This window comes from Nyctereutes procyonoides, unplaced genomic scaffold (genome assembly GCF_905146905.1).
Source record: "Nyctereutes procyonoides isolate TBG_1078 unplaced genomic scaffold, NYPRO_anot_genome, whole genome shotgun sequence".
Classification (NCBI taxonomy): Eukaryota; Metazoa; Chordata; class Mammalia; order Carnivora; family Canidae; genus Nyctereutes; species Nyctereutes procyonoides.
In genome coordinates, this window is record NW_026575139.1 from 21662038 (window position 1) to 21688520 (window position 26483).

General features: G+C 44.7%; 1 protein-coding gene across 3 annotated transcripts in view; it reads right to left on the bottom strand.

Annotated features, from left to right (window-relative positions):
* Positions 1–25926, bottom strand: part of NRXN3 (neurexin 3) — a 1478719-nt gene extending 1452793 nt beyond the window's left edge. For all 3 annotated transcript variants that reach the window (XM_055304514.1, XM_055304513.1, XM_055304515.1), the window contains exon 1: positions 25218–25926. In XM_055304514.1, coding sequence (XP_055160489.1) covers positions 25218–25926 — 709 coding nt within the window. The remainder of the gene's footprint in view (positions 1–25217) is intronic.
* Between the last annotated feature and the right edge of the window lie 557 nt (positions 25927–26483).

Genomic DNA, 26483 nt, shown 5'->3' on the forward strand with positions numbered 1-26483 from the left:
AAGGAAACCAAGGCTCAGGGAATATGCCCAAGTTCACTTAACTCATACATAGTAGCCAAGATTTGAATTCAGATATCTCTGAATTCAAAGTCTTTTTCTTTCCCATAGTACCATCTATCCATTCCCAATTGTTTCTTCCCTCACTGGTCAACTGCCCAAATCTAGATCCTGGAGGCATGGGGGCAAATTTCAAGAAACTGGTGTGGCCTTGCCAATTTCAGTGGCAAGAATTGATGGTCATTAGCTACGGACGCCATCAAAAACAAACAAACAAACAAACAAAAAAACCAAAGAGACAACTTATTGAATAGGAAAAGATATTTGCAAATGATGTATCCAAGAATGGGTTAATATAAAAATATATATAAAGAATTTATACAACTCAATACCAAAAAACAAATGATCCGATTAAAAAACAAGCAGAGGATCTGAACAGATGTTTTTCCAAAGAAGACATACAGATAAATGGCCAACTGACACATGAAAAGATGATCAGTATCACTAATCATCAGGGAAATCCAAATCAAAATCATAATGAAATATCACCCTATACCTGCTGGGATGGCTAGAATCAAAAGATAAGAAATAGCAAGTGTGGGCAGCCCAGATGGTTCAGTGGTTTAGCGCTGCCTTCGGTCCAGGGCGTGATCCTGGAGACTCGGGCGTGATCCTGGAGACCCGGGATTGGGTCCCACAACTGGCTCTCTGCGTGGAGCCTGCTTCTCCCTCTGCCTGTGTCTCTGCCTCTCTCTCTCTCTCTCTCTCTCTCTCTCTCTATGTCTCTATGAATAAATAAAGTCTTAAAAAAATAGCAAGTGTTGGCAAGGATGTGGAGAAAAAAGAACCCTCGTGCACTGTTGGTGGGAATGCAAACTACTGTAGTCACTATGGAAAACAGTATGGAGGTACCTCAAAAAATTAAAAATAAGAATTACCACATGATTCAGTGATTCCACTACTGGGTATATACCCAAAGAAAATGAAAACACCAATTCAAAAAGATACATGCACTCCTATGTTTACTGCTGCATTAGTTACAATAGCCAAAAGATAGAAGCAATCCCAAGTGTCCACTGATAGAGGAATAAACAAGATGTGACATATATACAGAATGGACTATTACTCATCTATAAAAAAGAATGAGATCTTACCATTTGTGATGACATAGATAGACCTAGAGTATAATGCTAAGTGAATAAGTAAGAGAAAGACAAATATCATATGATTTCACTCATTTGAGGAATTTAAAGAACAAAAGCAACCAAAGAGACAAAAACCAGGCTTTTAAATACAGAGAACTGGTGGTTGCTGGAGTTATGGGATGGAGTGGATGGGGTTAGAGTGAGATACATATAGGGGATCATGGGTTATGGCATGGAGCGGATGGGGTTAGAGTAAGATACATAAAGGGGATTATGAGTACACTTATCCTGATAAGCACTGAGAAATGTATAGAATTGTCACTATATCATACACTTGAAACGAATATACCAGTGTATATTATATTTGAATAATAAAAAAGAATGGTCATTAAATACATTAGAGTATCCATGACATCAGGACCCATATTTCAGAGATAGGATTATATGTTGAGGCAACATCACTGGAACAGAATTTCACAAAGCTACAATATCCCAGCAAAATGCGAACAGTAGTTCCTTGCCAACAACAACAAATTGTGGTCAAGTAATAAATTTAGAAACAAGCGAATTAAACAAAAATAAACAAGTTTCTCTGGCAAGACTTCAGAAAACCTAACCTACACTAAGATACCCTGTGAAGTCCAAGAGAGGATATAGCACGCAATTTTACAAATGGTTTTGAACTCCAGACACTTCTCCCTTTGTAAAATACCTATAGTAACATCTCATGGAATACAGTTTGCAAAAAGGCTGGTTGTAAGGTCTCAGAACAGCTGGGAAGGCTTTAATTTGCTATAAGCCTTTATCCTCACCCCTTTTGTTCCCATAGTGAACCTTGTGTCAGGTTCAATTTGAAATCGCTAACATTTATTGACCACTTATACAGGCCAGACACCAATTTAGGCACTGGAGACTCAAAAAACTACCACCCTGGATACAGTTAATAGTAAATCTAATAAGCTAAGAGAGTAGATAAACATGATAGGGTAACCCTATATGGCCTACCATTACACTTAGTGCTAATACAGGATTTAGGTTGACAGAGAATGCCTCAAAGTTTTTTTGCTGGAGAAACCTTGAAGTGGTCCCCAGAACAACAATTAAGTGGAAAGAATCTTGTGAGAACATTTCATCATAACTGGACAGTGGTCACACTGACAAGGATGACAGTGGGGCTCCCTGGAAGGTGTGGCGGCATGTGAGCTTTGAGCTCAAATACCAACTTTGCTATTATATGACCTTGTATAAATTACTTAAACTTCATCTGTAAAATGGGGATTATTATATCAATTTTGTATTTATCAGGAGGATCAAAACAGGCAAATGCATCTAAAATGCCTAATGCTCAGCACACATTAGTTCCATTTGTGTGTGTGTGTGACATTTATGGAGTAATATGTTAAAAAAGACTCTGAGGACATGTATGGGTTTGGAAAGAAAAGGAGGTCATGATTGATTAGGAGTGTCTGCCATAGGCTTCAAGAGGGGGTCATATATTGACTCCTTAGCTGGGGACTTTCAACTAAATGCTTTCCCAAGGATTCCTGCCCTGAGAAATGGAGTTTCTAATGAACTGGGAGCCTCAGAAGAAAGTAGTAGCCCTAAGGCTCACTATGAAGTCCCATCAACTCTTCTGCTCTCCCTTAAACAGTCTCCTGTCTTTCATTTTCAGAAAATTAGCAAGGTTGACTTCTTCCCTGGAAAAGCATGGTGTGTTGTGATGTGAAATTAGTACAGTATCTGCTCTGCACCTAAAGGAATCATTTTTAAGTCTGAGAACCATGCATATAGCCTACTAATTAGGGCTAGTCCTATTCTGAAGGGTTCAACAAGATCCTACAGGCCCTGACAGAAGGAACTCAAAAGCCCAGGCAGGGGTTTCCACTGTCAGGAACCAGAGAGATGAAGCAAGCAGAGAGGGAGTTCATATTTTATATATCAGTAGGGAGTATTTTATATATCAGAAGGAATTTTGAATCTATATATGAGTAATATGCCTTTTGAGTTAAATTATTATTAATTACCATTTTTATCTTATAACTTCTGTGGTGCCACAGCTAAAAAGGTGGTAAGAACACTAAAAAGGGGCTGTTTATGTGATTGCTTCAGAGAAAACAGATTAGGAGAGACACAGAGAATTTCAGAAGTGAAAGAACTCTACAGTGCCAAGCATATCCGTGTCTCTGTTTTACAGGTTCATTCCACTGACACGTATCCAAAGCACGTTCCCATATCTGAGGGACTCTGTTAGGCACTGGGGGGATGGCAGATGAGCAAGATAGATGTGGGGCTTGCACTCTTGGAGCTTAAGGTCTAGCTGGCGAAATGGGCCACAAATAACCGGATAATTAGTTTTTTCATTGTAATTGTCATCAGTGGGATAAAGTGGTACAGGATCCTTTGAGGCTCAGGTGAGAGACAAAGACCCGAGACCAGGTCATTGACACGTCCATCCAGCTGGACATGTTAACACTAAAACCAGAATTCAGGTCATCCACATTGCAGTTCACTGCTGTTCCCACTGCGCTGCCAGTGCCCTGATAGGAGGGCTAGGAAAAAAATCTAGCACTAAGAAGACAGTGGTGGCAACTGTGAGAGTAAAGCAAGTGCCATATCTCTGCAGCTTTCATAAAGGAACAAGAGTGGGCACCTGGGTGGCTGAGTTGGTTAAGCATCTGCCTTCAGCTCAGGTTACGATCCTGGGGTCCTGGGATGGAGCCTTGCATCTGGATCCCTGCTCAGTGGGGAGTCTGCTTCTCCCTCTCCCTGTGCTGCTCCCCCTGCTAGTGCTCTCTCTGTGTCCAATAAATAAATAAAAACTTTAAAAAAGGAACAAGAGCATGAACTTGGAGATTCCACGGTCTTCCCAGACACTCACTCATGCTTTGTCGTGATAGAAAATGGTTTCCGCTACCCTATGGTGGGGGCCTAAATGCTAGAGCCTTCAACTATCAGGGCAAGGAGGAGAGAGGAGAGCCTCCCCCAAAACCAATTAGAAGGGGCAGAGAATGGGGGGGTGTAGACCCACCACACAGGCTGAGCTCTAATCTATCCGCTGTACTTTGCTTGGGAATTAATCACACAAATCCCTAGATAAAGCTGAGGCCGTTATTAGACAACACTAATATCCCCCTTAGAGTAATCCAGACAAATACAGCGCGAGAAAAGGGAGTCCCGAGGGGCCGGAAAAAAGACTGCTTTCATGTTCACACGCATCTGCACAAGAACACATGCTCAGGCACTGCCCCCCACTCCTCACCCCCAAGCCCAGATGTCTGCTTCCCAACAGCACTGCAGGTTTCTGCCCTCACTGCTTCAGGCAAGTGGGGTGAACTAAAAGATGGCAGAACGAGGTCTGGATTCCCTCCCCTCCCCAACTCTGCCACTGACCTAATTCTCCACAAGAGAGGATTTTTCCTTTTTGGTCCTGCTTGTTTGTAAATCATGCCACCCCAGTGCACACACAGCTTAAGGCGGACCTAGCTGGGAAGCAGGGAGAAGCCAAGAAGGTTCGAACTGTGGCCCCAGCTGCCATTTCTCAGAGAGGTGGGATGGTGGAAGTTCTGTGAGGCTCAGAAGAGAGACTGAGAGGGTAGGAGGAGGAAAGTCACCATCAAGATTGTTCCACTCTTACATTCTGACTCTGCCCTTCACTGAACTAGTGGAGTTGTATATGCTAAAATAGCCCACAGTACTCTGCAATGAACTTGATATATGACCTTGGGCAGATTTCTTAATCCTGGGTCACTGGACTCTTTAAAGGACACAGGATATGTGAACTCTGAATATTTGACCCCTCAAGTATGTTTTGGACCTGGGTTTTTGTTGTTGTTGTTGTTGTTGTTGTTGTTGTTTTTAATCATTAGGAAAGAGGCTGGCTTAAGTTGTAGGAAGATGTGAGTATTCAAACTGCAAAAATTGACCTGGAAAAAAATCAGACCTGTCAGGGAAAAAAATCAACACAAAATGGAACTGACAGCAGCTAAAAATGCACATGGTAAAATTTGTTATTGACTAAAAAAATTGAGGGAAGAATCAAACATTCTTGACAAAATTTAGACTGGCAAATTTGATGTGAGAAAATTAGATGTGGTAGAAATAATGACCACAAAAGAGCATTCACAATGGCAGAAGCTATATAAGCAAAATTTGATAGGCACACAAAAAAATAACTGATCGATGAATCAAATCTTCATTGTAGAAGACACATGGAGCAGAATTGATCTGGTTAAAATTAATTCAATAAAATAAAAATGAATTGGAAAAATAAGAAATGGTTTAAGTATGCTGAACAAAAAAAAATGGATTGAGGGATCATATGAGCCCCACATCATCTGCCTCCAAAAAATACTCCTTTGATAAAAATGTTTCAGTGTTTGTATAATCCTGACTACACCAACTTAGAGTTAAAATGCCTCAAGGTCAAATTGTGCAAACAAAACACCTTGATAAATGCTTAAGAAAAATATATTATCTCAGAGGTCCTGTCCATTTGCAATTTTTTTTCTGATAAAAGATCAGAATAAAAAGTGAATACAATTATGCAAATATTTTTCATAGGAGGAAAGTAGCATTGGAACTACCGATGGCCTGCAATAATAATTGTCACACTAATAGATTTTACTTTCCTAGTATATATTCAAGCAATTTAGTGATTTTGGAAACTAACATAGGATAACCGTATTTTTATTTTGCCCAGAAAAAGCAAAAACCCAGACTGATGCTTTGTATTACCACATTTTTTCTTTCCTTTTTTTTTTTTAAGATTTTATTTATTTATTTTGAGAGAGAGTGTGTGTGTGTGCATGTACAGGAAGAAGCAGAGGCAGGGGGGGAGAGAATCTCAAGCAGACTCCACGCTGAGCATGAAGCCTGAAGCGAGACTCAATCCCACGATCCTGAGTTCATGATCTGAGCTGAAATCAAGAGTTGGAGGCTTAACCCGACTGAGCCACCTAAGCACCCCTGTCTTACCACATTTTCTTAAAAAGGCATTTTAATATCAAAAATTAAAAGGGTATAACCTCAAAGTTAAAAAAGATGTGACTTTACAAGAAACTTCCTACATTATGTTTATTTCTCTTGTCTTAAAGAATGATAAAACTTCATTCTAGTCCCTTTGCATGTCTGTCACAGAGGATCCTTGGGGAAAGCCTCTGTGCTCCCATCTCCTTATCAGTAAAACTGGGACAAAAAAAAAAAAATGAAGCTACTCACACAGTGCCTGGAACATAGCAATTGTTCAATACATGTTAGCCTTAAACCCAGGAAGCATAGGGCACTTAGAATCAAGTGGATTTCCAGCCTCAGATTGTACCCCTACTCCTCCAAATTGAGAGTTGTTTATATGTTCTGGAATATAAATGTCCCTGGTAACAACTGAAGAGTGTGAATTGACCAGGGCAACCCCCTATTCCTTTTCATGTACTATGAAAACACACATGGCAGGCAGGAGTGCCTGGGACGGCAGACACAAGAAAGTCAACGCTTTGGGGGAAAGGCAGCTGTTTGGAAATGCTGTGGGTGGCCCTCATGCTGTGTGGCTATTTGGGGAACAAGTGTCTTTGGACTGGCAGCTAAGGACACTCCCTGACTTTCTTGTCCTAACAGTCTTTCATCTTCACCTTCTCCACACAGAGCTTCCTTTAGACAGAGATCCTATCCCCAAATCCTTACCTATAGGGTTCTGAACTCTGGATGGAGGTGTCCATGTATATGCCCATTAACCAGACACAATCAGTGTCCTCATCCCATCACACTGAAGGCTTCTCCCTTTCCCCATCTCCGTCCTCTCTCTTTTCCTCCCTCCCTCCCTCCAACTGCATTATGCATCAACCATATTCCAAACAAATAAAAGACATATCCTGCCAGTGATATTAGACTAATCTCACTTGTCCTTAGGCCAAACAAGTGACAATGAAGAGATGCTGCCCACCTCCATTGCTTCTTCCTTGTTCCTTCTCACCTTTACAGTCACCTCTTCAGAGGGGCCTCCCTGTGCACCTTGTACTCATGAGATCTCCCCCTACCCTGATCTTGCCATCTGTAGCACTCATCGCCATTATAATTATGCATATATTGGATTAAGTTTTCCACAGCTATTTTCCTCTAACTAGCAAACTCCACCAAGAAGGCACCACAGCTAATTTGACCATACACTATGCTTGGCATCCCATGTTCTTTGGAATCAGCCAGTTCACTTGGGCCATCTATCCCTTCTCATCATGATGTAGAGGAATGGATGCCAGGCTAGGAGTTAGAATACCTGGGCTCCAGTCCCAGGCCCCCAGCCACCTGAAGGCAGAGTGGCCTACTATAAGTATCTTGCACTTATAAAACTAGGGTGGATGCTACAGGAATCCAGGACAGGCCATTTTGTCTAGATGGAGTTGGTTGGGCATGGGGGTCCAGGAAGGCTTTCTAGAGGAGCTGAAATCTGACAGAGATAAGGAATAAGTTGGGTAGATAGTTCCTCTAGTTGAGGCCTATAGGAGGCTGATGATTAGAGGTAAGGAACAGAATAGCAGGTCCTCTCACAGGGAGTGGGAGTCTGAGGGATGGGCTGAATTGGAGAAAATCAAGATCTGAGCCACGGTTTGTTGTTTGTTGTGTGTGACACTTTTACTTCCATAGGGCTCTTCTATTATTTTTCCTTGTCATAATAACCATGACATTATCATTTTATTCTAAAAATTGTTGAGAGGCCCCACTTGAGAATGAGTAGAACAAACCGCTCCTCAGTTTTCCTCTTAGCTATGCATTGGCTTAAAAAACAAAATGAAACAGTGGTGTAGGAGAAGGGAAGAAGAATGGATGAAGAGACAAGCAGGTCCCTGGAGGCTAAATTAACTGCCTGTTCTGTTTCAGGAATTCATGTAAGACAGCCATGGATTTGGAGCTGTGCAAACACCTCCCATGTAGCATTATGGCTGAGAGCATGGTGCCCTGGAGTTAAAGTTAAAGTGACTGCTTCCAGTGGAGAATGACTGGCAGTGTGACCTTGGGCAAATAAGTGTATGTCTCTGGACCTCAGCATATCCTCTGTAAAATGGGAATAGCACAGCATTTCCTCAGAGAACTGTCATGAATACTACATGAGTTCAGGTATGTAAGGTGCTTAGAACAGTGTCTGGTGCATAGATAGTTCTAACTAACTGGCTAGTAGTGACCGTCATGGAGCCTGATGTAGGGATCGATAGCCATAATAGTTCTTGTTGATTGAGCATCCTGTTATTTGAAAATCAATCTGCTTCTTGCTTTGCCTTCCTTATCTCACTTCACATCTGCAACCACCTTATAGGGTAATCACCACCCCCCTTTTGCACTCAGGCTCATTTCTTAGGCAGATAGGTGGCTTTCTCTCTTAACACTGGTTCCTTCATCTACAGTCAAAAACAAAAGAACCTCCCTCATAGGGGTAGTTGAGAGAATTAAAGGATGTTCCGTTTGAAAGCACTTAGCCCAATGCCTGACATGAAGACTAGTTCTTCATCATCATTACCATCAAATTTAGTCAATCAAAACAAGCAAATGATAAATCATAAGATTTCCATGAAATTAAAATGGCATCATGGAGGTCATACTCGGTAGTGTGATAAGAGCTGAGCACTAAGCTAAACTCAGCCCTGAGCCCACCAGCTCCCCTTGTGGTCTGCAACCAGCAGACTCAGGCTGGGAGAGCCAGCCTCAGCACAAGGTCCAGAAGAAAAAGCCGGGGGCCTCCTGGGATTCCTTGGAGTATCTTAAGCACACTCATGAACTTCACTGCCTTTGTTCTGCCAGGCATGAAGAGAGACCCCTGAATGCATATAGCAACAGTTACACTATGCTTCCCCTTCCAAAACACCCATCACTTGATAATTGCTCAGCTAATTACCTGTCTCATTCACTGCTCTACCTTCGTGCTTCCCCTGCTACACAGTAGGTCCTCGGGAAGTATTCGTTATTGTGGAAGGGTGTGGAAAGGAGTGCCTTTGGAATAACATCATCAGTAAGAGATTTCATGTGAGCATGCATGCTCACGTAGGTTCCATTTCTTGGTTCCTATCACATGCCAGCTGGGCCCCTAACACCTCAATTTCTTCTGCTTAGAAAAATGTTCGAAGGCGTTCCCCCTCCTCCCTAGGCTCCCCATTCTGACTTACGCTGGATAAGCAACTTCAGATTGCTGAACAGCAACACACAACACAGCTGGGTGAAAATTCCTGTGTCCTGAAATTCCTGGAAAACTGTGATGCACAGCAAGCATTCGGAGAACGGACATAGCACCCACCCCCAGCCCTGGAGAGTCAGAGATAGGAGGAAGGCAGCAAGCAGGCAAGTAGAACTGAGCTTCAATTTCCTTAAGAAATGATTCTGCTTCTTTTCTAAACACCCCACCCTTGGCCGAGGTAGAGAAACCACAAGTGAATTAAGTGCCATCATCTACCTCACTGGCTGCGGAGCCAGGGGCTTCTGAAGCCCTTGTTGTGAGGGATCTTGCTGTTTCAGTTTACAGGGACCATAGTGAGAGGATCCCTTTCCCAATCCCAGGAGAAGGTGTGCGGCTTTGAACCGAGTGCCAGTGCTGGTGTCTTCTAGAGTTTAATGTCCAACTCCCAAAAAAAATGTAGACAAGGCATTTCATGTTTAACTCACATGATCTCAAGTGCAAAGCACAAATAAGAAAGCCAGCTGGCTGATCTTGGGCAAGTCACTTCTTTTTCTTTGGATTTGTTTCTTTCAGATCTTTGAGTCCTTGATTCCCATGGGATGCTAATGTTCTAGGAGCCAGAAACTCCATCATGAGCAGAACACCCAAAATCCTCAGTTTCATCATCTCTATATAAGACTTCACTTTCTGTTTGCAGAAATTTTCTCAAATGAACAGACCACACTAGACTGAAGGTAGAAGAAAGTCCAATGTGAGTAGCTTTTGAAACTAAACTATGCAATCTTTTGATGCTGTTCTATTGCATTCAAAGGGGTACCCCAACTTCAACCAGATCATTTATTGACCAGTAATTTTAAGGTAGTTTCCTATATTCCTAGTTTCCTTCTACCTCTCTGATCATCTGTTTTCTCTTTTTTTAAAGATTTTATTTATTTATTTATTTATTTATTTATTTATTTATTCATTCATTCATTCATTCATGAGAGACACAGAGAGAGGCAGAGACATAGGCAGAGGGAGGAGAAGTAGGTTCCATGCAGGAGCCCGATGCGGAACTCGATTCTGGAACTCCAGGATCATGTCCTGAGCCGAAGACAGACGCTCAAACACTGAGCCACCCAGGCATCCCTGATCATCTATTTTCATCAAGCTCATAGACTTTTTTTCTCTACTTTCTAAATGTTAAGGTTCTCAAAAATGCTATACCTTCTTCAGCTCTGTTATACTCTTTGCCTAGACAACCTCATCCATGACCAAGCTTTCTGTCATCCCGTACAACAATCCTATTGTCTATGCCAAACCCCATTCTCCCCCCAGCACCACCATTGCCTCCACATGTCTCTGCACATCTCCTTGCAAGTAGCTTACAGAGTCAAAACAGAAGGTGTGGTGTGGACAAACCAAAATTGATGATTACCCCTCTCTTGCCTTCACTCCAGATCTGTTCCTCCCTGACTTTCCTGGCCTAATTATACTTGCAACTAGAAGAGCAGGTCACTGAAGTTCCTCCTTCCCCTTCTCAAGAATAATTGATACTAATTAGTAATAATGGGTAACATTCACTGAACTCTTACTATGTGCCAAGCATTGTTCTAAGCATTCTATGTGTGTTATCTCATTTAAACCTTATAGCAATCCTAAATGGTGGGCACTATTATTACACCCATTTCATAGATGGTGAAATTAAAACACAGAGAAGTTGTCCTTTTTCCAAGCTTACAAAGCTAGTATGTAGCAGGGCCAGGCAGTCTGAGTCCAACACCATTCAAAGCCACTGTCTTGCAAATTATTAAATTCCTCTTCTTAACATCTCTGCAGTTGATCCTTCTTCCATCACTACTCCTCCAGTACAGACTCTGTCAAAAAAAACCCCACACAACAGCCTCCACCTGGCCTCTCTGTTTTAAACCTTCCAATCACCAACCAATCCATTATGCAAACTGCCCTTAGAGCCATATTTCTAAAATTCAAATCTGTTACTACTTAACTGAAATACTTCCAATAGCCCTCAACTTCAAGAAAAAATAATATCCCACATCCTCACAAAGCACTGAGATCCACTCTGCCTAACTCCTCTTACTATTTTCTCATTGGCCTCAATCCTTCAATCCAGCCACATTAACTACTGCAAACTACTGATTCACAAGGCTGCCCTGAAATGTCCTTTTTCCCCAGTCTACCAAATAAATCTCCTAAGTCCAATTGTGAAACGTCCTCCCACCCTCCAAGCAAGGTAGGACACTCCCTTTTGAGCTACTCTCCTACCATTCTACTTGGTACTTCAGCAACTCTAAGGTATGCTGTACTTGTTGGTTTGACAGTTTTCCCAACTAGACCACAAACTCCACATGGGCAGGAACCTCACCTATCCAGTATGTAACAGATACTCCCTCTGTGGATGTCAGAATATACTTATTGCAGTAAACAGATGATCTAATCCAAGAAATAGATGATGATTATACGTGAAGAACTCCTTTGCAAACACTTGAAGATAATCTCAAAGAATTTGTTCTCTTCAATAATCCAAAATTGCCTCAGAAAATGCTGTGATTTTATAGTGAAAGGAGCTCTGAGATACTATTAGTAATTCCAAATAGTGAGGCCTCTGAAGGAGGGAGGTATGACCAGAGTATGTTCAAAATACATGGCCCTGGGATGCCTGGGTGGCTCAGTGGTTGAGCATCTACCTTCAGCACAGGTTGTGATCCTGGAGTCCGGGTATCAAGTCCCACATCAGGCTTCCCTCGAGGAGCCTGCTTCTCCCTCTGCTTCTGTCTCTGCCTCTCTCTGTGTCTCTCATGAAAAAATAAATAAAATCTTAAAAAAAAAAAAAAAGGATACATGGCCCTTCAAACCTCCTGGCCAGGTCAATCAACCAAGACCATTACACACAGAGAGAAGAGCCTGATACACATGCCACCAGCACTTGAAAGCTGCAAGCCCCCAGGGTGAGGAATTGTAACAGGAGGCCGAGGGTAACTATAATCAACTAAAGAGAGATCAACATAAACTTGAGTATTGATCAGTGGCCTCCAAATCTTTATGAACAAACTCCCTATTAGGAAAAATAATTTGAGACACCTGGGTGGCTCAGCAGTTGAGCACCTGCCTTCAGCCCAGGGCGTGATCCTGGAGTCCCTGGATCGAGTCCCACATCGGGCTCCCTGCATGGAGCCTGCTTCTCCCTCTGTGTCTCTGCCTCTCTCTGTGTGTCTCTCGTGAATAAATAAAATCTTTTTAAAAAATAGAAAAAATAATTTTAGTATGTTCTTGCAAAAGATGTATTTTTTTTTACAAATAATTTGCATATAAGTTAACTGTACATTTCATTACCTCTTTCCCGTATCCCCAAAGAATGGTCTTGCATATGCCCCATTTTAAGGCCAGTGATCTTTAAGGCCAGAAAATAATCTTTCCATCCCCATCCCCTGAAGGGCAGAGGATAAACATGATCAAACATAAGGGTGGTCCTAAATGCTGAGACCCCCCAGAACCATGGCGTCCTTGGTTTGAAAGTGCATATGTACATGCCAGCACACACTGACAGGTATCACTCCAGCACCTGCTGCACCCCCTCCAGGGTTGGGGGAAGTATGGTCCAACAGCTCTAAGATATGGATTCTTTCTCTGTAGCTCTCATCTCTCAAACCGCCCACTCTCTACCCCCTCCTCTTCATGGCAGCTCTTCTGATATCCGAGGACAATTATCCTGTCCCCAGTGAGCCTCATCTTCTCCAGGGAATCCACACGAGCTAATGGGGCCTCTCCATCTCCAGTGACAATCACATGTCTGCTTTGAACAGCCACTGCACAAGTATTTACATGGTCCCAGCCTGGCTGCTTCCTGTAATTGTTACTGCAAACCATTGGTTTGTAAACAAACAAAAAAGTCTCTCCAATCTGTCTTCAACTAGATCAAACCAGGTGGAATGAGTATGTGCTTGACATAGATTCAATGAAAACTGCCCCACAGTAGACATGCCACTTTTTCCATTAAAAGAGAGGTGCAGCCCAGGTGGCTCCGTTGTTTTTGCACTGCCTTCAGCCCAGGGTGTGGCCCTGAAGACCGGGGATCGAGTCCCATGTTGGGCTCCCTGCATGGAGCCTGCTTCTCCCTTTGCCTGTGTCTCTGTCTCTCATGAGTAAATGTAAAATCTTTGAAAAAAAAAAAAAACAGAGAGGTGTTTCTAGTAGTGGCCCATGCCACTGAGGTCCAAGTCATATCTGACACACTGGTTAAATTATTAAATAGGTATTACTAAACTCACATTCCTGGGAATCTGCATCCATCCATGTGTGTCCATGAGCACATGAACATGGATACATATGTATGTATACAAAACATGAAATCACATGCACACACACATTTATTATTGCAACATTTATTGAGCACCTGTTTGTCACATACCAGAGACCTGCAGTTTAGCACACAAGCTTGTATGTGCAGTAATTAACAAAGGGAAACAGAGCATTCTCTTAGTTTCATGTCTTGGAGTTCTCAAAGAGAGTACCTCCTTACACACACTCCTGCAACAAGAATCAGGAAACTCAGTTGAGTTATTGCAACTTGCATTAAGGATGTGAAAGCCAAAGGGAGCCAAAAGACACATTAAAACATAGCCACTGGTTATATATTCTACATGGGGGAAAAACAGCCCCAATCTGCATTAACACAAGGCTGAACACTCACATTAGGAGGAGCAAACAGCAAAGTTGAGCAAACTAAAACTCAACCATCTGCCCACATGGTAACTCTCAAATGACTATGTGAGATGGTTGTGCCCACTCCTCAGCACATGTGTGTGGTCCATGAAGCCTGGGTACGCAATAAGACCATGGAGTAGAAGCCTGTGACTCTGGGTACATTTTAAGCTTAGATTAAAAATGATGTCTGTGGGCTTTGCCCTTAAAAGTAAACTATTTTAGGGATGTCTGGGTGGCTCAGCAGTTGAGCATCTACCCTTGGCTCAGGGCGTGATCCCAAGGTACTGAGATCAAGTCCTGCATCGGGCTCTCTGCAAGGAGCCTGCTTCTCCCTCTGCCTGTGTCTCTGCCTCTGTGTGTGTGTGTGTGTGTGTGTGTGTGTGTGTCTCATGAATAAATAAATAAAACCTTTTTAAAAAGTAAGCTATTCTAGGGGTGCCTAGGTGGCTCAGTGTGTTAAGTGTCCAACTCTTGATTTTGTCTCAGGTCATGATCTCAGGGTTGTGTGATAAAGCCCCACATCAGGCTCATGCTGGGCATGGAGCCTACTTAGGATTCTCTCTCCTTCTACCCCTCCTGCTCTCTCAAAAAAATTTTTTTAAGTAAACTAAAGTCACAAAATTATGACATGAGTTCTCCTTTCTTTGCTGCAGTGTCAGTAAAATGACTGTCAATGAGGAGGTGGCTGACCGCCAAGACTAGCCTCATCCCTTTTAGGGTACAGGAGGGAATTTGTTTGGCAGGCTTCCAGTCTATGCCAATGTAGGAGCAACACCCTTTAGCCCTTCCTAATCCCTCTCCCTAGGAGACTTCTGCCCAACAGGGCCAAAAACATGGGATACCCAGGGCAACCTGGCAGAAGGACAGCATTTTGGGACAAGAGCATTTGCTTCCAAGGCCAGTTTCCAGGAGCAACTACTCAATCCTGCTTCATTTCATGAACTTATCTTTTTAAAAAATCATCCTGTTAGACTTTTTAACAAAGCCTTATGTCTGTTGGAGTGTCTGACCCTGGATGCCAGTGTGGGCTTGTCAAGCTAGTCCAATCCAATTCCACTTTACACTACCCCATAGCATTCTAGACTTCCCATCTTATTGTTGAGCTATTAGAGATTCCCAGGGGGTCTGGGGGAGGGAATCCCTGGAAAATCAGAAATGCTGCAAAATCTAACTGGGTATGGAGGAAGATGGGGCATCTTAGGGGGATGAAATGAGGCACAGACAATAAAGCCAGAGATGGGACTAACCTTGAATCTTGCAGAGTGCAAGCCCCCTAGGAACAAAATGACTGAAGTATGAGTCACCTACTTACCTCAGAGTCTCTTCCCACATCAATCCCTCCTACATTGTTTAAGATTAATCACAAGCAGCTAATTCTAAATAACTCAGTGGTGTGCACACCACTAGTGCCATATTAAAGAATTCCTTATGAATTTTTCTTGACACAAGAGTTAATTCTTGCAAAGCCTCATCCAAATATTTTATGACCCATCTATCCCCTTACCCACATGGCCCATTGCTAAGGTCAGACTGCTTTAATTAGAATGGGGACCAGTGAGGAAGTGACTGGAAGCAGACTACAGCCCCCTGTAGGACGAGCTAGTTCCTTGATCCTCAGCATTGATCAGAGATACATTAGGCTACCCTGAAAAGCACTGAGCCCCCGTCCATCACTGCAGTTGACTAGGGTTATTTTAGAGAGGAGGAAGAATGTCTCACACGGTGGGGAAGAGGATGAGAAATGGGTAGTTAGACCCAATGACCCTTAAAATCCCCTCCAAAGTTGTTATCCCATGATTCTTTACAATGTACCTTGGTTTCCAATGAATTACACAGGCAAAGCCATGACCAAAAGGCAATGTAAATGTCTTAGTGTCCTCCACATGGGTCATGTGATGTGTGCCTCGTCCCTCACAGAATGTTCTTCCCCAGCATCAGAATACCCCCAGATTTCAGTGTGTCTCCTTAAAGTGAGCATAGGCTCTCAGTACATCACCTCAACCTGAACTCTAGCCTTACCTTTCCTGACCTACATGCAGCAAGTATACTAGGTGATGATTACTCTTTTAGGAATCCCATGGGTGAGAGGCTTAACATCCTTTAAATCCACTCTTCCCATTCCATTAGCTGTCCAAGGCTAACCATACAAGAGACAGGAGCCCTTCTGGAAAGGAAAGAAGCCCAAGGGACTGAGGAGGAAGGAAGAAACCACAAAAGCCTGGTAGGCTCCCAACTTTGCCACTCCTGTCCCCACTGTTTGGATGGCAGACACATGATTTCAACCTGGCTGGTCCCTCTTGCGAGGGGGGTGTCATTTTTATTTTATTTTTTTAAAGATAGATTTATTTATTTATTTATCCATTCATTCATTCATTCATTCATGAGAGACAGAGACAGAGAGAGAGGCAGAGACACAGGCAGAGGGAGAAGCAGGCTCCATGCAGGGAACCCGACGTGGGACCTGATCCCGGGTCTCCAGGATCAAGCCCTGGGCTGAAGGCAGATGCCAAATCGCTGAGCCACCTAGGGATCCCCTCGTTTTTATTTTAAAGCAACTTATGAACCAAAGAAGTTCGACACTATGTCACTGCACTTTTTCTATTCTCCAGGGGCTACAGACAACACATTCCCAATATCTAGAGGAGAGGTTATGGAATTGCCTGGAACACACTGTCTGATAGAGCAAAGACACTAGCCCTAGCGTTGCTGACAACCACGAGATTACTAAGGCTTTTGTCTTTCAAGAACTTTGCACCTGTAAACAGAACCACCACAGGAGAACTAAATCAGCAGACAAGAGGCAAAAATGTTAGGAGAAGAACAGATGCATAGAGTCTCACAGAGAAGAAAAAGCTCCTCAGAGTTATCTTAGGTACAAAGACACTTAAATAAGAGCCTCAGTAAAACCAGAAGGATCTTAAATGCATTTCATAGCCTACACCAGGAGTTTCACATTGTCTATAGTTCATGTCCCTGCCTTTCTTTCGTCTCTACCCTCTTTAGGCCCTTCCGTACCATCACAGAGTATAGCATATTCCCCCAAAAGAGCTGACACATTCATAGTTTCTAGGACCATGTGCAAAGTAAGTTTTATCATAGAGGAGAGCTCGGCCATTTGGCTGGATAACTGTGATATCAATTTGTTTTTAAAAGCTTGCTAGTACTGGTTCCTGAGTTTAAAAAGTTGTTTTAAATTGGGAAACACATTATTTAGGAACATTATAGACAGTGGTGGAGGTCTGAGAGCAGATATAAATGATGACACATTTAAAGGGGGCCCTGTATTGCTTTTAAATAGGTCACCCAAAGACATCAATTTCTGGAGAACAACAGCAGTAATGACAACCCACTGGCACTGTCAGTTCCCAAATAGATCACGGAGACAGGCCTGCAGAGCCATGCTTTGTCCCTCTCCTCTGTCAGCCACAGCCTGTCACCTGTAACACAGCCCCCCAGCGAGTCACAGCAAACCAAACATCCCAACTTCAGCTGGGAAGAGCTCAGGAGGGGGATGGGGGCACCCCCTTTTTACACATCAGCATGTGCCTCTGCATCAACAGCAAACATTTCTAAACACGTCCTCTCTCTACCCACTAGACACCCTAGATGCCTCCCCCTGCCTTCCCAAATGATATTCCTAGACGCCTTTCATCCTCTACACTCCCTGTCCATGGTTCTTCCTGTCCTGCTGGTTATGAAACGAAGGAAAATGTGTCTGTGATGAAGGGTCATAGGTCACCAGGGACTCACATGTACAGCCAGAGCAACATTGCTGTCAGTGGGCAACAAGTCTTAATGGAGATGGATCCACAGCGATGGGGCTGGAAGCTCATGATACTGGAGATTCCTTAAGAAAAAAATCACAAATACAAAAGTAGGTACGGCACCTTGGAAGGGACCACGTAAGTGAGGATATATGAAAGGTCTTGTTTTGTGGTGAATCCGTCTCTGTAATAATCTCCCCTCCCCCACACACAAAGGGAAAGAGAAGAATAAACACAGAGAAAGAGAGTTTGGTTTTGTTATCTGTGAAGACACTCAGAAGGCAGCAGCAGAGCAAGAAGGAGTCAGACAGGGTAATCCAGGAACTCCACTTTTTACCACCAACCCTGGGTGGGGTGCTGGGCAATTCCTGGTAATTGGGAAACCAAAGGTAAGTCTGAAGAGGTCATGCTGTCCGGCGATGCTCCAGTGCGGTGTAGCTCCGTGCAGTGTGCTCCAAATGCCTCGAGACCCTTGGGTCCAATCCCGTCACTTCACTTCAAACCAGGGTCTTGAGGGTGAGAACTGACCACTCAGATACATTCATTTCATGCTCTCCCATTCTCTCATATTCTCTCTTTCTGTCTGTCTAGCAGGAGCAAGACTCCCAGGACTGGCCAAGCTGATAACCTCCTACACCGGGAGTTTGACATTTTGCTTATCACCAGCATCCAGGGAGGCAACACTCCATTTCACGATGGAGACACAGGCCATTTGTGTTAATGAAGGGAGCCTAGAAGCAGAAATAAAATGCCATGTTCAGGATCTGGGTTTTCAGGTCCTAGAGATACCTGCCAAACAGCACCCAAGCTTGCCCTCATACAACAAGCTCACTGGCACCTCACCTCGGGTGTGGGTCTCCTCATCTATTCAGTGGGATGGCAAAGCCTGCCCTACCTGCCTCATTGGGTTGCTATGGGGGCCAGAACACCACAAGTTTGCAAAGAGCTCCAAATACAGTCCAAGAGGCACAACCATTATCAGTGACTCAACGCTCTTAGGCAGGGGCAAAATGGCAACAAAACTGGATTCCCTTCCTTTTATCTCTGCTATTTCTTAAATCAGGATGAAAGAAAATGGTGAAGATAGGGGTACTCACAGGAAAGCTTCAAACCTCCTGTGAAAACAAATTCACACACAGTTCATTCTCATAAGCACCAGATAAAGAGCCCAGAGTCAGGACTTGTTCTTTCCCAGAGTCTATGTAGATGACTCTATACACTTCATCTCATGTTGTGTTCTCAACAACTCCATGATTTAGGATTTCTTATCCCTGCTTTGCTGCAAGGCAGGATGGTATAGTGGTTACATGTGGGCTCTGAAGCCAGACTGCCTGGATACAAACCCCAGCTCTGCCTCTTATTAGCCATGTGACCTTGGATGAATTATTTAACTCTTGTCCCTCAGCTTCCTTGTCTACAAAATAAGAATAATAGTGTGTCGAGTGGCTAATTCCTACAAAGCAGTCAATATAGTGCAGGTATGGAGCAAGTACTCCTTGAATGTCAGCTGATATTATTAATTATTATTATTATTGACGAGACTACTAAAGCTTCCAAAACCTTCTCCAAAGACACACAACTTGTCAATAGACAAGCCCAGATTTATGTCCAATCTTTTTCCCTCCATAAGCCATGCACTTAACACCTATACTAAACCTTGTTCAAGTTCCAAATTTCTCTGCTCATTTTCCTCATCTGTAAAACGAGGCTGGTGAATGATATCAACCACACAGGAGTGCCGTGAGGGTTAGATGAAACAATGAATATAAAGCACCTAGGTTGTCAGGCACATGGTGGCATTTAATAATATCAATACTAACATCATTATTATTTTTATCCAAGGAAGGGTACCTGACCCTCACAGCTCTGCCCTAAAGCCTCTTACTCCATTTCCACCTCTGGGCCTTGTCACACTAGACACGCACTGCAGGGCAGTAAGGGAGGGCATGTTAGTCCTATCCTCCAAGCACAGCCCATACCCCATCTCTTCTGTCCTGTGAAGGGGGCAGAGGACCCAGCTGATGGGCAGCTGCCTCAGGAACTAGAAAGCATCTTTCCAGGGCAGCCTGCAAAGGGAGATAGGGGCCATGAAGATAATTAGCCCCCAGTGCTGGGCCTGTGGTGTCTCATTACCAAATGCAAATGCAAGCTCACGTGCCACTTGAAGGCTCTTGGCAAAATGCCTATGTGACCCCAACCCTGCTGAATTTGGACGAAGCATTTACCCAGTGTCCATCCCCTTTGCAGCCTGCAGCTGGTGTGCGGACTGCAAAGGGAGAAAGAAGGCTGTTCTCACCCCACTGAAGGGGGAACAAGGAAAAAGGGTCTTATTTCTTTAAAGGAGGCAGAGATGCTACTGGGGAGGGGGGTATAAAAAAATTGCTCTTCCCTCTGCAGTTAAAAGAGGGATAATTGGTGCAAGTGGCGGGCGGCTGCTCTGTCATTTAGCATACAGCATACCCAGGAAATCTCACTTGGTAATCAGGAGAAGAGGAGGAAAAAGGAGCAATCAGACCCCTATTCAGGCTCCGTTTAGCGACAGCCCCTGCTGGCTGGCTGGGCTGGTCCCACCTAACGCCTGAATGCTGGGTGGGAATCAAGTCTCAGAAGCCGCAGTTCTCCTTTGTGCAGTGTTGTAAGGACTTGCTTCTGTGCTACCGTCTCCACACCAGGGAGAAGGATTCTGCAAGGAGACAGTCTTGACTCTGATTACTCACTGCTTCCCCTGCAGCCCCCACTCCCATCCCCAGGCCACGCAGGGTTGACACAGGTTAGAACAAAGATGTGTTACAATTCAGGCAGGAAGTGCACAGAGGAGGAGGGGGAAGGGGGTGTCTGTGTTTTTACACAAATGCCCAGAACAGAAGGATCAGCTGGGCCATGGTGAGTACCTTAACTACAGCATCCTTTGTCTTTGGCCCTTGGTAAATCCTCAGGGGCAAGCAGTCTCTTGGTATATACCATTCCATTCCAGTTCTGGCTTTGATAAATGGGGGAAGAGTCACAAAATTCTCAATAAAAAAGAAAAGTAATTGAAATTCACTTTCAGGAAGGCATACCAAGGCCACACAGTGGTGTTGAGTCATCAATCCAATCAACCTGGGTAGGGTGTCAGCTTCAGACAGCAGGAGGGATGGGAAGGGGAGGCCCTTGGATACCATTCGACAGTATACTTGTAACAAGGCTCTGGCCCCTACCACCAACGCCCACTACTATACCTCACTATAGGATCACAACACTGGAAAACTTGAGCTGAGACTCAAGACAGCAGCTTCTGGTCTGGGCATCTGCCCAAGGCAGCAGGAAGAGATAGCAGACAATGCACTTTGTTTTTTCCCGACTAAATAGGACCTCATGCCTCTTGACCACACAAATGGTATGTGACGTAGGTAGACCCATGTAATGAGACTTGGAAGGAGAAACCAACAGGTGATGCTTTCTCCATATCTTTCCCTGACTGACTCCATACTACATGAGCTCTTCAGTAAGACTGGTACTGAAATGCACACACCTCGGGAGAGAATCATTTCTTCATGACCATAAGATTGCTAAGAAATTCAATACATGCACATTCATAACTAAGAATGGTTTAAAAATAAACAATTTTAAACGTATTTCAAGGTAATAGTAAACTCTCAATGACCCATGAGGGGACAGGTCTCTCGGGGGAGCTCAGGAATCCCTCATCATTGCCCAGTGAGCTTCCAGGCCACCCGTAATGGGACAGACTGGGCTAGACCAAAACCAGTGAATATGCTGTGCCAGAGCTGGACTATAGTCCAAAACAGATATGCATAATTTTAAAGTCATTATGAACTACTTGGCGCTTCTTCTGTCCTCTAAGTCCCATACTAAGAGGGTAAGATTAAATTTCAGCATGAACAAGTCTGAAGTTGAGCACCAAAGCATTTTACTTATAAACATAACACCTAGAAGTAAAATTCTGGGACTTCTTCTCCATCACATGCCAGAATGTTCCATGTGACCATTAATTAGGTTGGGAGCCTTGGAATGAAGTTTTCTCAAGTAGGCTGTGTGGAGTTCAGCCTGCCGCCAGAGTGAGTAACATTTCACCACATGAAAGAAGACACTGAGTCCACAACCTCTGACTTCTTGGCCCAACTTGCTCACACAGCTATCTCTGGTGTCTTCTGGGTCTTTCCTAGAGAAGATACCCAATGAGGGATCAAAACAGCCCAAAGCACATAAAGGAGATGGGCCCATCTGTGCATTCTTCCCAGGGTGCAGCATGAAGACATTTTGTAGCCATCATGGCATGGAAAGCCAGACAGGCCAAGCAAACATCAATGCCGCTGGCATGCTAGAAGCTAATGGACCACAGAGAGTGCCTCCAACAGGCCCTGACCATATCCATCTGAAGCTGCAGGAGCCCTCCCAGCTCTTCCTGCTCTTGAACTGCTAAAGCATGAAGTACAAAACGGATCTTCCATACTGGGTGCAAGCCCTCATACAATCAAATGTCAAGTCCTATCCTACAAACTGGGATAATCAGATGCCTAGCCCACAGCACTAACCACTGGGAATAAGTACCCTGGTTTCAGGTCTATGATATGTTCAATTTAAAGGGGGCAGGGAGGGGAATGGATGCCCCATACTACCCACTTCACCATGTCATCTTCAGGAAAATGGATAAGCATTTGTTTAGGCTATTTTTACTGTTTTGTGCAGATCTACTTGACACTTAGCAGCTACTGTAATTTTTTCCCCTTAATATTTTACAGATGAGTGTCCCTCCCCCAACCCCACACACCCTGCCTACTACCTAAGAGTTAACTATGTGTGGAGAGAACAGATCTTTTCTAAAAGCCTGTGGTGTGTTTTTTTGTGATTGATTAGACACAATGACAAGTACCAGGATCAACAGGCTCCAAGTTATCAACAGTCAATTCTGATACCTCCCTCAACAACCACCCTCACCTCAACCTTTGCACTGCTCTGTTCCAAGCCAACCAAGTGTTACTGTTACTACAGAGTTATTTACTCTATTTATGTATCAGGAGAATAAATGAGCTGTGCTCTGTGTTTCCCTTCTTCAGATAGAGGTATCAATCCACAGCAACTAGATGATCTGAACCCTGCAGAAAGAACTATTATTGAAATATCCATGTTGTATTTAGCTATTAAAAGATTGACTGTCTACAATCTGCTCTAAAGAAATGCCACTAGAGACCTGAAACACTACACACACACACACACACACACACACACACACACATACACACACACACCAAAAGAGAGAAAAGACAAATTGTACACATACACAGTATAGAGATTCTTCCTTCAGAAAAGTGCTGATCCAGACCTGCCCAGAGGAAATGAGTTCTTTTTAAACACAAAAAATGCAATCAGGGGTAATCAGCAAGTTAACAACACACTTGCAAACACCCTAGTCCGTAGAAAGGAAGAATGTCAGCTTTCAATGCAAGTTCTGAGAACAGAACAGATCCTTTGGACGAAAGAGAAAACAAGTGATCATGTCAGCGTCTTCAGGCAGAACTTTCTCCAAAGCCAAGAAGCTTTGGAACAGCAGTCAGCTCCAGAAGGCACCTGCTTATAAGAAGTGCTTCAATAACCACATTCCCAAAGTGGCTTTGTGGGTTGGGGTTGCCTCGGCTCCTCTTCCCCATCCGCTTTTCCAATAGGCTCCATGGGAAAACAGAAGCCAAAAAAAGATGGCATGCATGTCTTGAATCTCCCTCTCCTGCAGCCCATCCACAGGAAGGAGACGTATTGCTCAGCGCAGTCCAGCCAAATAAAGTAGCAGCAGAGACTTGGGGAGGGCTCCTGCAGGAGCCCCCATACAACCTATAAAGGGGCCCCCAACAAGACCCCTCAAAGTATCCTCGTCTCCAGCATGTATCACCTGTGAAATAAACTGTTTTGATTTGTACAAAATTTAATAGTAGTGACTAAAGTTCATATCAATTACAACCTGCTTTAGGCTGGGTGGGCTGTTGTGGGACAATTTCAGGAACACCTGCGTATACCATATTTAATTACAAACTGCAAGGCAGGGGCCTCACCAGAAGGAAGAAATCCTGGGAGTCAGTGCTGAGGCACTCCTCTGATCCCACCTCCCTGACCTCCCTTGCCCTATTGGTTCTTAATCTCAGTTGCACAATAGAATCAACTGGGGGAGTTTAAAGATATGCAGATGCTTGAATCCCACTCCCCAGAAAATTCTGATTGAATTGGTCCATAGGGTGGCTCAAGAGTTTTTAAACTTCCCCAAGTGATCCTAATATGTGCAGCCATGGTTGAAAACTATTGTTATGCCCTATACCATCGCATCACCTCCATGGAGAGAAAATGAGATGTCAACACATTTCCAGAAGAATCCAGGGTTTGACTCAAAAAGAATAGGAGAAAATCAAATTTCTTTACCTCTTCCTCATCCTAACCTCCCAGCACACATATTCCTATGGTCAGTTCTCACATTCTTTGTCACTTCAACACTTCCTCCTGCTCAGAGCTAGGCCTTCAATGAGTCCTGGCATCCAGGAATCGGGATTTTAAGTATTTGTCAAAGTGGAGTCTGGACCACTTCTCTCACATCTAATCCCAGTTAGAATTCGGTGAATGAAATGAGGGCAGTCTAAGCCTTTGGGCATGAGTCCCCCTTCACTCTCCCTAGGAAGTTACAGGTGAACTTGGGAGTCTCTCCAAGGCTATGCTGAGTATTGGCAGATCCCTCAGGGGCTTAGCTAGACAAGAGTCCCGTCCGTCAGTCTCTGTGCCTTCCTGCACCATTCTCAGTACATGGAGAGGTGAAAGGAGGACAGGAAAGAAGAACCTCATATGAAAAAGCCCACTGCTAGAATGAGGTGGTGAGTAGGCCCATCCCCAGATGCCTCATCCACCCTGAAGACACTTCCCCCAAAGATGGTGGGAGGAGGAGCAAACGGAAGGGCTGGGAAGACAGTGGGCCAAGCATGACCTACAATCCATCCACCCTCATTCTCCTTTGCATGGACATTCTTCATCCTGGGGGTTAAGATGGAAGTGATGGGGAGTTTCCTAACCATTCCAAGTGTGCAACTCTCAAGGGATCAGGAGGTAACCAGCCATTTTGCCCATTTCTGTTGGATTTCTTGCTCTACACTGACCCTACTAAGCTGTGCTGCAGTAGAAGGGGCCAAGTTGGGGCACACATCCAGCAGTCCACTCCATCTAGCCCTTTGAGTACAGCCCAACATTTAAGTAAAGAGCCCATGACTGAGCAGCCAGGATCCTCTTCTTGCTGAGATGTGGAGGGTTTTCCATTGAAGGCAATCAAAGGATTTCTACCACCTCCTCAGGGAAAGGAACCCAATTATCTAATATGTAACTAAAGATGTCCTTCAACAATAGCATTGGTTTCTATCAAGGGTCTTGGCCCTCATACAACCCAGTGGGTGGTCTCTAGTAGGAGAGGGCTAGGGAAGAAAGTCTTACCTTCTGAGCAGAGCTTGCCACCATAGCCAGTGGTAGAACAGTCACAGGTAGGGTGGCCATCCAGGAGAAAGCAGATCCCACCATTTTCACAGGGACGCTCGCCACAGGGTTCCTCGGCGTCCAACTGGACACCCTGGCTCCCCAGAAGCCGAGGCTCTGAGTTGCCATACTTGAGATCCAGGATTAATCCTCTGAAGCCCGGCATGGCCTGTACTCCATCAAGGGTCAGGGCAGAAGGTCGTATGTCCGAGGGGATTCCTCCAAGGAACAAGTCACTGACCACATCCATGTAGGGCCGCTGGGGCTGTAGCTCGGCCGCCTGGCCCTCGCCATCAAGCACCAACACCGTGCGCAGGTGGTCGCGGCTCACCATGACGAAGTGCCAGCTGCTGTCATTCACCTGCTTGTTGGACAGCACAGAGGTCTCCGCACAGTCCATGCTGAAGCGGAGCTGCATGCGGCCGTCCACCAGGGAAAGGCAGAGGAAGTCGCAGACGCCACCATCATCCAGGTAAAGGAGCAGCCCCGTGGAGACGTTGGTCTTGAACTGGAAGCTCAGGTCGCTGCGTGTGCTGGCATCCCAGCGGAGGTAGCGGGCCCACTGGTTGGGGAGGCCAATGAACTCGAGGCCCAGGCAGAGGCCCAGCAGCGACCCCAGCAGGACGCTCACCTTCAGGGTGAAGAAAACCGAGTGCACGGGAAAGCTCATCGTGGCTGCCAGGTCTGAGCCCAGAGGAGCAGACTGGCAGGGAACGGCCTTCAGGGGACGATCCCCCTTGGCAGTGGAAGGGAGAGAAGAGGAGACAGGCCAGGGGACAGAGAGCACACGAGACGAGATGAAGGAGGCACACACACAAATATCCAGAGGGTGAGGAAGAAGGAAAGTGAACAAGACGGCCCCAGACAGGAGCACAAGCAAGAAATTCAATAAAAAGGCAGAGGGAAAAGGCAGGGCAGCAGAAGGGGAGGGGGGGAGTCAGGTGGGAGAGTGGGGGACTAGTGTCAGGAGCAGTGTCTTTCTCCAAGAAAAGATCTCAGCTATCCATGTGGATCCGGAGGCCTTGATTCGAGGAGGAGGTGAAGGTACACGGCGGGTGGAAGCCTTCAGCAATGTGCTCCTCCCGGTGGACCCCCACACACCCCAGCCAAGGAGGCCGGGGAGAGGGCTGGGTTGGGGGTGCCGTGATGGAGGAGGCGTCAGCAGTGAGGTGAGGCAGGTGAAACGCAGAAACAGGCCAAAGACCAGCCCTGAGGTTTTACCTCCTA